The sequence below is a fragment of the Rutilus rutilus genome (assembly GCF_951802725.1).
Source record: "Rutilus rutilus genome assembly, chromosome: 12".
In the NCBI taxonomy this organism is placed as follows: Eukaryota; Metazoa; Chordata; class Actinopteri; order Cypriniformes; family Leuciscidae; genus Rutilus; species Rutilus rutilus.
This window is the reverse complement of record NC_140217.1, coordinates 38,200,101-38,212,661: the sequence shown is the minus strand read 5'-3', so window position 1 is coordinate 38,212,661 and position 12,561 is coordinate 38,200,101. Positions and strand designations below refer to the sequence as shown.

General features: G+C 38.4%; 1 protein-coding gene across 1 annotated transcript; it reads left to right on the top strand.

Moving 5' to 3' along the window:
- Window positions 1–272: 272 nt before the first annotated feature.
- On the top strand, window positions 273–10,834 carry ilrun (inflammation and lipid regulator with UBA-like and NBR1-like domains). The gene is made up of 5 exons (XM_084425672.1): window positions 273–607; window positions 1,512–1,666; window positions 2,311–2,508; window positions 4,199–4,503; window positions 9,770–10,834. Exons 1-5 carry the CDS (start codon window positions 444–446, stop codon window positions 9,803–9,805), a joined length of 858 nt encoding a protein of 285 aa, XP_084281798.1. The 5' UTR covers window positions 273–443; the 3' UTR covers window positions 9,806–10,834.
- The last annotated feature ends 1,727 nt before the right edge of the window (window positions 10,835–12,561 follow it).

The window sequence follows — 12,561 nt, the reverse complement described above, 5'->3', positions numbered from 1 at the left end:
ATTAAATTTAAGATCGTTGCATTATATAGTATTACCTTACGCTAATGCCTTTTAATGGTAAGATTTTTGTTTTTGTAATCAGGCTCTCAAAAATTATCAAAAAAATTGGAATTAGATTTATCGGCCAATATTTCGGTTATCGGCTTTCAAATATAAAGAATTATCGGTATCGGCCAAAATTTTCATATCGGTTTCATACTCGTTGCATATATAGTATTACCTTATGCCACCATGGTACTACAACAGGCCTACTGGTTTGTGTGCTTCGGATTACGACACGCCGCAGTCGAATAGCAACAGCTGACGTTCCCCCGCACCATAGTTGCGTCGTGCGTGACGTCACGCCCCGCCCGCAGCCATGCGTACTCTGCTTGTTATCGGGTCGCTTGTTATGACTGGAGAAGGCCTCGGACTCAATTAAAACTTATCCCCGGGACAGCCGCATGCTCATGGAGGGCATGGACATAGACCTGGATCCGGAGCTCATGCAAAAATTCAGCTGCATGGGCACCACGGATAAAGATGTCCTCATCTCGGAGTTTCAGAGGCTGCTGGGTTTTCAGCTCAACCCGGCTGGCTGCGCCTTCTTCCTGGACATGACCAACTGGTGAGTCCGGGGACTCGGCTGCGGCCTACTGCTGAACTGAACATAAAGAGTTTACCACTGTGACTTCTTGCTTTAAAATGCCGTACATGTCAAAAATAGCCCCGCGAGGACCGTTGTCATGAGCCCCGTAGAGTTTAAATAAAGCTGAAGCGAAAAAGACAACAAGCTAATAGCTAATTGACTGTTTACAAAGAAATCAAATGTAGCATTTCGGCTCATATGAACTATAGAAGTAATATTTTAGACAGTTGTCCTCTTTAAAATTAATTTCCTCAAACATGTTCTTAAATTATGTGGTTTGTTTCATTTATGTCAGTTGTCAAACATGTAAGTTAGCTTGTTTGTGCTAGTAGCTCGCTACTATAGTGGTTGTGTTTCAAATCCTTGTGAGTTCCCTATCTCAGCAGCATTCTGGTTTTTTTTTATTTTTTTTTATGACCTGAAATGCTGCCGAGTAGGGTCGTGCTTTCAAAATGCTGTCTATGTAGGGGTCTCACTATGTTTTGAGCCACAGACATCGTTTAATGTTGCTCAGTCACGACTCCTCTAAAATACCGTTTTTCTTAACGGCAGTGATATAATAATATTCATTTGTAAAAACAGTAACGTTACACTAAGTGTTTGTATGTTGCTTCTTTGCGTAAACTTGGTGTTTGTTGACATGGAAAGGCTATTGTTAAGTTTACTTCAGAGTTATGTAATACACGAGTGTACTTTCATCTGAGGTCTTACACACAGGCCAACACTAGTAGTTTGTCCCTCCCTTCTTTTGTTTTGAACATGACTTTACATTCTGGCCACTTTATACATCTTGAATATATTATACACATGTTGTTTTGCTCTTGGTAGTTAAATTGTGGTTAAATCTCTCATGTTGATCTGTCTGTATTTGTGCCTTTATTAGGAACCTTCAAGCAGCTATTGGTGCATATTATGACTTTGAGAGTCCAAATATCAACACGCCGTCAATGTCTTTTGTGGAAGATGTGACGATTGGAGAGGGGGAATCCGTTCCTCCTGACACACAGTTCACAAAGACATGGAGGATACAGAATACGGGTGAGTTTTTTTTGTTTGTTCTGATTGTAGATATGAAAAGGCTTAATGTTTAATGACCCAAACTTACACCAATGTTGTTATATTTGCATGCAAGCACAGACATTACACATTTCATCGTGGAATCTTGTGGGAAAACATATAATGTCCAAAAGAAATGTGTTCGATGTGTCATTTTGCACTGTAATAAACCGTGATTGATTGTATTTCATTTTTATATTGGTGAATGACAGACTTTTCATTTTTATGTGAACTAAAAAAAGAAAACTATTAAATTAAGTACTTCCCACTTCACGCAAGACACAATGTTCATTTGTGCCAAAAAAACATAATTTACCACTTTATTTATAAAATATTAATTTCACGCAACAACGTCTACTCTCGTGTCAACAACGTTCATGCGTCGTGGTGCTCTTGTGAACGCACGTTGGAGATTAATAATTTGTAAAGTGGTCAATTGTTTTGCGCAAACAAAGCATTTGCATCGCTTCATAAAATTGAGGTTAAACCACTGGAGTGACGTGGATTAATTTTATGATGTCTTCGCTATCTTTCTGGGGCTTGAAAGAGGTAGTTGCGTAGCTGTCAGCGGAGGGACAGAAAGCTCTCGGATTGTCTAATGTCATTCCTGGCTTTGTGCTTTGCAGGTACAGAGTCGTGGCCCCCGGGTGTGTGTCTGAAGTATGTTGGTGGGGATCAGTTTGGTCATGTGAACATGGTGATGGTGCGGTCTCTGGACCCGCAGGAGATCTCAGACGTGAGCGTGCAGATGCGCAGTCCAGCCGTTCCTGGCATGTACCAAGGCCAGTGGAGAATGTGCACAGCCACCGGACTATTCTATGGAGGTGAGACGCAAACGATAGAAGTAACAGTCGTCAACATTTTCATTACATTGAGCTAAAGAAACAACTATTTAAAAAAAAATGATGCAATGAGCGTTTTAAAGAGGATAGTTCACCCAAAAATAAAAACACTGTAGTCATTTAGTCATCCTCATATGATTTTCTTTCTGCATAGTGCATACTGTGTTTTTATGTCTTGCCAATTTAAAGGTACACTGTGTAGTTTAAGTATTTTATTAGCTAAAATCAATGTCTTTATTCAAAAATATGTCCTCATTGGTGTAAAATTGCCTCTGCCAATGATCTGACTTATCCTCGTAAGCAAAGAATTTCTTATCTTTATTTACACTGGACGGGTAAGTCCAAGGAGGCTTCCATGTCGTTCCGCCATTTTGAAAAACTATAATAGCAGAGAGGGATAAAAAGCACTAGCCTACCTCAACACGTTTCCTCAACGCGTTTTCGTTCAGAGCCAGTGTCACGTGACTGAAACCAGCTGAAACGGACAAGGAGATCAGTGAGAGGTGATTTGGCAAATTTGAAAGGCAGCACTGCACGGTACTTCATAATGCAGGATCATACTTATGCCGAGTCACAGGAGAAGGAATCCTCGTCGCCAAAAAAGCAAAAAAATTAATTTAAAAGGAAACGTTACCGGCGAATTTAAAAAAACGAGGGTGAATATCGGGATAGCTTTTCCCAGGTGGAAAGAGCTAATGAAGGAGAAAGACTTTGAAAGGGACGCTGAAGTTGCCTACTTTCTTCTCGACAGGTAAGTCAATGTTACGGTCTAAATTACAAGCTTTTTTTCATTGCTTGGTTGTGTAATTCATTAAATAGGCAGCATAACAGTAGAACATGAATTGGAAGACATGTTGTCATAGCTTCTTGGTGCATAACGGCTACCTTAGTTGCAACACGCATTTGAAAAAGCGAGGCGCTAGAGAGCACTATTCGTTTGAATGCAAAATACAATTTCACTGCTAGATGGGAGAAATTCCTACACAGTGTACCTTTAAACATTTAAGTGATTTATTTAACCATTCAAGTGCAACAAGACACAAAAGAAAAGTCAGTTTGCGCTAATACCAAATTGAGTTCTTTCACGTCTTGAACAGAGAACTGCACACAAAATGATGCCAAAATACCCATCTTGGCGAGTATCATTGTGAACACAGTCAGTTTTGTCTTAAGTGAACGTAGGCGGTTGAGAAAGGAAATGCATGTCTGTTAGTATATTGGATTTGTAGTCCACGAGTCGTAGCTGATGAAAATAACCTCCATTTTAACCTTTCCAGTCAAATTTAGTCCTGCAAGCATGGTATAAGCGGGATAATCCACGGCTAGCTGTGCATTAAACGTTCTGAATGCACTCCTGCTTTGCGTCGGGTGGTTCTTTGCCTCCACGTTGTGCATTTAAATAATTTATATCAACGATATACGCAAGGGATAATCCACGGCTAGCTGTGCAATGCATTAAAATCATTTAATGCAGAGCTAGCCGTGGATTATCCCTTGCGTATATCGTTGTCGTGAAATAAATGTTCTCATATTGTCAAAGAAGATTTTGCTCATATCACCTACCCCCAGTAATATGCCATTCAGAGCATTAGTTCTGCAAGTTCTGAGTTTCCACAACCAGCTTTGGCGACTTGAAGAATGCGTGGCTCACCTCATTCCCGTTGTTTTGCAGATGTGATCTGGGTGATATTGAGTGTGGAAGAGGGAGGCCTGCTGGGCGTCACACAGCAGTTATCCTCCTTCGAGACGGAGTTCAACACGCAGCCACACCGCAGTGTGGAGGGAGGCTTCAACCCTTTCGCCTCACCACAGAAGAACAAGCAGGACACCAATGAGGATAATCTAAATGACCCCGGGGGCCCCTGGGAGGCCCCACTGGACTCCATTCAGCAAGATCAAAATGGACTCAATCACAGCTCTGTAAATATTACACCAAATGGTCTCCAAAACAACTTATCAGTAGTGACTTACAGCCAGGTATGTTTGCCATTTGGAGTTTTTCATTGAGTTGAATGAAGATTAGCATGATAATGGGGTGTGAATACGGCTGGGTGATATAGAGCCAATTGTTTTTGAACCGATTAATTGAAACGGACTGCGATGAACTTTAATGGCATTTTTACTCCTATTGTTTAACATGGGTGCTATAAATAATCTCCCGTTATTAGAATGTCAAGTTCAATTTTTTTTAATCTTTGCTGATATGGCAATAAAAATAAATTAAATCCCTCTTAATGCACTCCTGAGTCCCAAGGAGAGACTGTTAAATTAGTCTAATGGTACAATCTTTACAGTTATTTGCTGGTTAAAATGATTAAAGTCTTTTTACTAGAGCCGCCCCCTAATAAACGACTAACCAAAAAAAGTAAATAATAAAATAAATATTCTCAGATTATGTAATCTGTATGAAACGGGCAGATAGGCAGCTAGGCACGTCCTCTAGCTACTGCGGAGATGACGAGTCAGCATCGTGATTTAAAGGGATAGTTCACCCAAAAATGAAAATTAACCCATGATTTACTCACCCTGAAGCCATCCTAGGTGTATATGACAATCTTCTTTCAGACGAATACAATCGGAGTTATATAAAAAAAATGTCCAGGCGCTGATTAGGCTATGTAATATATAGGCAATTAAAGGCTTGTGATTATGTTTTATTGCTTATTAATATGGTCGACTAATCACTTAAATGAACGACTACTAGTCGACTAGAAAAATCTTTAGTCTAGGACAGCCCTAATGTTTACACTACCATTCAAATGTTTACCATTTTAAATAAATTCTGTTCATTTGGACTTTCTATTCATCAAAGCATCAGGAATAAAAAAATGTATCACTGTTTTCTCAAATATGTGAAGCAGCACAACTGTTGACAACATTGATAATAATCATAAATATTTATTTATGAGCAGCATATCGGCATATTAGAATGATTTCTGAAGGATCACTGAAGACTGGAGTAATGATGCTTAAAATTCAGCTTTGATCACAGGAATAAATTACATTTTAAAATAAATTCAGGTAGAAAACAGTTATTTTAAATTGTAATAATATTTCACAATATTCCTGTTTTTTTTACTGTATTTTTGATCAAATAAATGCAGCCTTGGTGAGCAAAAGAGACAAAAAAAAAGTGTATATCAGCAATAAAATCGTCGCAGATATATTATGGATGTTCAATATATCACCCAGCTGTAGGTGTACGTTTTATGTCCAAATAATGAGTGATTACAACTACTATTGATTAACTTGAGTAAATGCTCAACGCTCCAATTCTCTAAACCTGCTATAAACGTTCATGAAATCAAGAGCTTTCTCCAAAGGTAAGTTAAAAGGTCAAGATGCATCCAGCACAAGATTCAGTTCACAAAACCACGATGAAACAGTCAGCAGGTCTTTTTGACACCCTCCCAAAATCTTGCTTTCATGCCAAAAGTCTGTACTGGAAAGCTCTCAATGTGCTGACCGCCATATGATCTCTTAACACAGAAGGTCACTTAACAACAGCGCGTCACATTTCTGTTCCCTGCCCTGTTTTGTGACATCTAACCAAAGAAAAGCACTGTGTGATGATTCACCGTGTTTGGTTACACCTTTCCTCGTTCCGCACACGTGTGATACTGAGACTGGGAGATACAGCTAAAACAGTTTCAGCCTGTTGATGATTTAATATGTATCTCTATTCTGTTTATGTAGTTGCTTTGAAATGTCTTGAAAGGGTGTTTTTTGTTGTTTAATGTAATAACTTGATTTCACTGTGTTTTAGTTTTCTTTTATACGCACCAATATAAATAGCAATATTTAATTTATTATACAATTAAGTGGATAACGCCACAGCATGAACATTTTTTGAGTGATCATTCAACAAGTGTTGATTTAAGAACAATCGACTGTGTAGTTCCTGACCCGACCAACAACATATTCTTGTCAGATTTCCTTGGAATACTTGATAAACCTGTAATAATATTTCCATCCAGATAGCAGGAAAGGGCTGATTGGCTCTCTGCTGACTTGTGACCTGTGTGGATGATTAGCACCACACCAGAGATACTGTTTTCAGACACACCTAAATAAAAGGTCTTTAAAACATCAAAATGCAGCTCTCCAAGAAAATCATATGTAGAAGTAGGGCCGGGCAATGATTGCTACCAGTGGTTTTTAACTATTTTAATAATGTCTCGTAAAAACATAGTGTTAGACTTGATAAATTTGGTTAATGTCTGTGAATCCGTGTAAACTGTTAATTCCAATGAATATTAAAACTCGTGATTCACTCAAAAATGTTCATTGAGCATTATATTTAAAATTTTAGATTTGATTTGTTATATTGGTGCATATAAATATAAATTAATCCCTCTGATTTACAAAAAAACACCCTTTTACGCCATTTCATAAATTGATATTGAAATGTGTTTCAAGTGTTAAAAGGCTGAGAAAGTTTTTCATTCCCGATTTGGCCTTGATGTGTTAACGTCTGTAAACGTTAATCCTAGAGGCTGTTAAATAGGCCCTTGAGGGGGTTAAACTTTGCCTCTTGGCCACAAGATGGAGTTCCTTGCAAGCATGTGAGCTGGTGCAGAAAAGTCATTAACCAGTCAAATAAGTCACAGTTGAAATCTCACAAATTACTAACACCCAAACCAACCCATGGCATAAATATATTCCCAGTGTAATGTTGTAAATCTAGTATTGATTTCAGGTTATTTCAGACTATTTGCCTTAACAATGATCTGAGGGTCAAATATTTATGTAAAACTCTTACATTGCTCATCTTATTTGAGCAAACCCTTAACCATACTCGCCTATTTATGTTTCCCCATGAAGAGAAGTGAACTGACGTCTTTCGTTTTTTTGCAAACTTGCTAATACAAATACTTTACAAACCAAATATAAACACGTCTCTTGTTTCCATGAGGAAATGATAACTGGGCTAAGCAAGTTGACACACACATACGCAACGAATGCTCCTTAAAATGTTTTACCATTCTCATTACTCCATAATTAATTATACTTGGTGTTAGTTTTGATGAATTCATTACCCAAAAGTTATTTGTGTCTCGTGAAAAGAAACACACGGACTGCAAATACATTACAAACCAAAAAAAAATGCATATGCGGTGTTGTCGCGATCTCTCGCTAATATACCTGATTATTTTAGAGTTAATTACTTAGAGGGGACATTTTTTTACAATTATTTTAATATGTTCCTTAAGGTTTACTTATTATGCTAATAGTTTTTTTTTTTTGCACGAAAAACTATTATTTTCTACCTTCTTTCTGACCCTCCGTCTGAAATTACCCGTTTTTATGGCGCGGCTCCTTTAAGACGTGTCAGTAAATGGACACTGTTATGATTGGCTAAAGTCGTTGCATAGAAAACAGTTTCAACATCCACTCACTATTGCACATGAGCTGCAGTAGTGACTGCGAATCTGTATACTGCATCCAGTGTAGACAGCGTCAGTGATTATAATGGCTTCTATAGGCTTTTGATCCAGTGTATGCAAATGCCAGCCATTAAAGGGATAGTTCGGCCAAAAATTATATTTAACCCATGATTTACTCACCCTCAAGCCGTTCGAGATGTATATGTCAATCTTTTTTCAGACGAACACATTTTCAGTTGGATGGATGGATGGATGCGGTCGACGCGTGTTCACGGAGATGGATGCTGGCGTATGACGTAGGACGTAGTGTAGGAAGCGTCGTGACGTAGAACGAACGTAGAGTTTTGTTTTGCTCTGCTCTCTGGCTGCGCTGTCACGTTCGTTCTACGTCACGACGCTTCCTACGCTACGTCATACGTCAGCATCCATCTCCGTGAACACGCGTCGACCGCTACTGGAAGCCAGTTATTTTCATTTATAAAGTTTTAAATATGTATATTTTTACAAAGAAAAACGCACGGATTACCCTCAGAAGGCCTTCGTTCATCCCCCTGGAGCCGGATGGATTACTTTTGTGAAGGATGCATGCACATTTTGGGACTTGAAGGAGGTGGACCCCATTGCTTCACATTATAACCACTGAAAGTTCTAAGACATTTTCTAAAATAACTGAAAATGTGTTCGTCTGAAAAAAGATTGACATATGCATCTCGAGCGGCTTGAGAGTGAGTAAATCATGGGTTAAATATAATTTTTGGCCGAACTATCCCTTTAAGTGGCTGAGTGCCAGTGGGCGGGGCCTATGATGCGATGATGTATCGATGTCTTTCTTTGGAGCCAGTCATATGCAAATATATTTGCCCCTGTGACATCACAGGTCACATAATATCAAACTGATCTGTTTTTGGAGCTTGATTAAATAAATGCTTTGTTTATAAGGATGTTTTAAGCTATTACTCTAGCAGGATGTTTTAATGGTACGAAGACCTCGTATATGTCAAAAGATCAAGGCAAATATGATTTCTCATGATTTTTCACTGTTACCCCTTTTCCACCAAAAAAGAACTGGTTCGGAACTGGTGCTGGTTCAACTTGCGAACCTTCTCAGAACCTGTTTGTTTTTCCTCTGACTAGAGAGCCCGGCGAACGACGTCGTTACGTCACTGTGTCCGTTGCCATACGTCTTAGCTTTCCCAACTTCAGGCATAACAATTACAATGTCGGACTACATTGTCTTTCTGCAAATGTTTCTCCTGGCTCTGTGATCCTATATTGGGGTCAGAAGACAACGTTTAGAACACATTTGTGCCGCTCGTCTGGATTACTATAGACGGAGGTTACGTTCGAGAAGAAGATCGACAATAACCCCGACGTAAGCATGACGTGGTAAAAGAACGGTTCTAGTCCAGCAAAGAGTTGGTGCCGCTTTGGAACCAATTTTTCTGATCGAGAACCGGTTCTTTGGCTGTCGAAACACAATGAACTGGTTCGCGAGTAGGCACCGGCTCCAGAATCATCTTGGTGGAAAAGGGGTATGTGAGATCCACCAATCAGAGAGGTTCCCGAATCTCAATCGATTTTTTTAATTGGTTAAAATTAATTATTTCGTGGGTGCTCGGCCATATCCGGAATCGGCGCCCATGCCCTTAACCCTGAATATTAATACATGTGGTAATATTATTATGAATCCCATAGTAGACTTACATTGGATGAGGAGCCAGAGCCTTGGCGCTCTTTTTATTTGGGGTGTAAGAAATGCCTCTAAACAAGTTTTGCACAGCGTTTTATTTAGCAAATGTATAAATCTATTAACAATTGATCTTGTTTTGACAGAGTTTCTTTCTGTTTATTCCCAGGGCATTAATGGACCCTTCCCGTTTGGACAGTCTTAAGATACAGAAACCATCCGGTAGCTCATCGGAGCTGCTGCTTTTGCCCTTTTCAGGGGTTCAGTGAGAGGAGGAACAGATTTACTCTAAAGACTTGGTGACCCTCCCTCTCCCCTGATGCATCACAACATCACATAAATGTGTGGACAAATCTGTTTGGCTCCAAATCAATATTGAAGCGACACCTGAGTTACGCATGTGTGAATGCTAGTTTTAGAAGCGTGCTAGAAATTCTAAAGAGATATAATGAAAAATACACCGTTTTTCTGATCTGTATTGTCACATTACAGCAGTAAATTCAGAAGTGTGAGTGCACAAATGCGTAAGAGAAACAGCGGCAGGGCGGGTGGATGAATGAATGAGTGAATCGAAGTCCTTTCACCCCAAATTCAATACAAAAGCATACGATTTATATTTTGCTTAAAGAAAATTAAGCCTGCTTTTAGGATGTGTGTGATATTTTGCATCATGACATTATTTTCATGACAATTCAGCACATTTTCCACCAAATTCTCATTACCGAAATAATTATTTTTCAGAATTTTTTGTTGTAATTCCCATTGTTCTCGCCTTTTAAATGATTGTATTAAAATATTGCACTGTTTTTGTTTTATTAGCCTAATTTGAAATACAACAATGTATAAATGCTTTACAATTGAAATAACAATACAAATATTTGCGTTTATATCAAATGATTAATTACCATGAAAATAATGTCACAATGAAGGAAATCTTAATGGTGCTAAAAACAGGGCTTTGTTTTTTCTTTTTCTTTTTTCTTTAAGCAAAGTATAATTCTCATTTGTTCCTTATGATTTTGCAGTGAAACATGACTGGGGGGGGGGGGGTTGTTCTTGACAGGTTTGTGAGAGTCATCTGAATATGTGTGCGACTGAGTGTTTCAGCCATGCACAAAAGCCATCAACAAATGAATGAAGAATTAATGCCTCTCAAGTAGTTTTATAATTTTTCATCAATGTTCTTTTACTTTACAAACTGGACAGTTTCAAGTTTAAAAAAAAAAAAAAAGAAAAAGAGGAAAAAAATAAGGTCAATGTGCCTACTTGGAGGTTAAATTGTGTAATTGGTAGAAACAACAAAGGTTTCATACGGTCCTTTGCCAGCCACTTGTAATTGTTTGTTCATTACAAAATTGCTATTGAAACCTGCTCTGGATTCACTAAAAAACCCAGCAAACCTGTACAGCGTACATGAGCACATCATGTCTCATTATATTGAAGTATACATCTGTACTGCCACTATACAGGTCAAGTCATAGCTGTTGTCAGAGATGCCCTTAGTAACTATCTTGTTGCTGTTATCATATTTGTTTACATTGATGTTTTTCTGGAGTTATAGAGTTGCTGATGTTGGTTTCCACTCATGACGACACAATCCACCAGAGATGATAGTAAGCAGATGTGACTTTGGTTCCCTTGTTTACTGACCTAAGAGTTCACAAGCACATCATTGGTTTTATTTTCCCAGTCCTACATTTCTGCCGTTCACTTAGACCTGCGATGGTATTACGCTTTTTTTTTTTTTTTTTTAATGAGCTGAGGGTGTTTTAATGAGGGGAAAGTGTGACAATGAGTTCATTTTAAAGGAATATTCTGGGTTAAATGCAAGTTGTGCGCCGTTGACGGGAGATTTCGATTTGTACCTCTCTGAACTGAAAATGCGTTGACATTTATTCAATTGTCTCCAATTGAAGTCTATGTGGCAAGTGCACTACTTCCATTGTAAGGGCATTTCCCTATACACATTTTTGTTTTGTTTTTCCTTCTCCGTTTTTTCGATTTTTTTTTTACTATAAGGTACCAATTAATTTCTGCATTTAACCCAAAAATATTCTCTTTAAAATTGTATTCTCTTGAGATGTTGCTAAATGTTGCAATGGTAAATTGTGAGCTGGAAAGTTCCCAATAATATTTTAATGCATAAAGAATTTTTGTGGAATTTGTTTGGATTAAATCGTGCCTCTGTGTTTGGTATGATGGAGAGCTTCTTGGATGTTTATATCTTGCTAAATATATCTGAAAGGCCGTTTTACTCACCATTTTCTGTTTCGCTGCAATGGCTAGGCAATTTATAAAACATAAAACGTTAACAACAGTCTCCTATCAAATTTTTTTTTCTTTTTTTTTTTTCTCTTAATTGGTATATTTACTAAGAAGAAAAGAGTAAACAAATTCCCCCGGTGTCCTCAAGCATTATGCAAATCAGAGTCCAAACTGACCTTTATGTCAAGGGAAAAGAGATTAGTGTCACCATGTCCTGTTAAATTTAATACGTCAGGCAATTCTTGTCCGTTTCACCCTAATTCTATGCACCTGGAAGATTTCGCCATTAACGGATACTGACATTGCGTCCAAATTTCTTGAATTGCTGTGGCTTCGCTTTTACATTGCAAGTGATCTATGCAGTGTGTAAAGGGACAGATCCTTCTATATTCCAAAAAAGTTGCACTCACAAGTTGAAGCATAAAAGAAGTTAATGTTCTGAAACTGGTTTCCATTTTTGTTGCCGTGAGGACAGAACAACACTGACGTTTCTCCTAGTGCTCGGCCCATAAACAGCTCACTGGATGGTGTCGTCGCGTCATCAGTCATGTCTTCCTTTGAGCTGTTCTTTGTGAATGTCCTCATCCCGAGCGCTGCACACTTCACAGCCTCCTTCCGGTTTATAATTACACTCTGGATTTTTCTTTCTTTCTCTTTTTTTTTTTTTTTTTGGGTGTTGCTTATGCATGTGAGAAG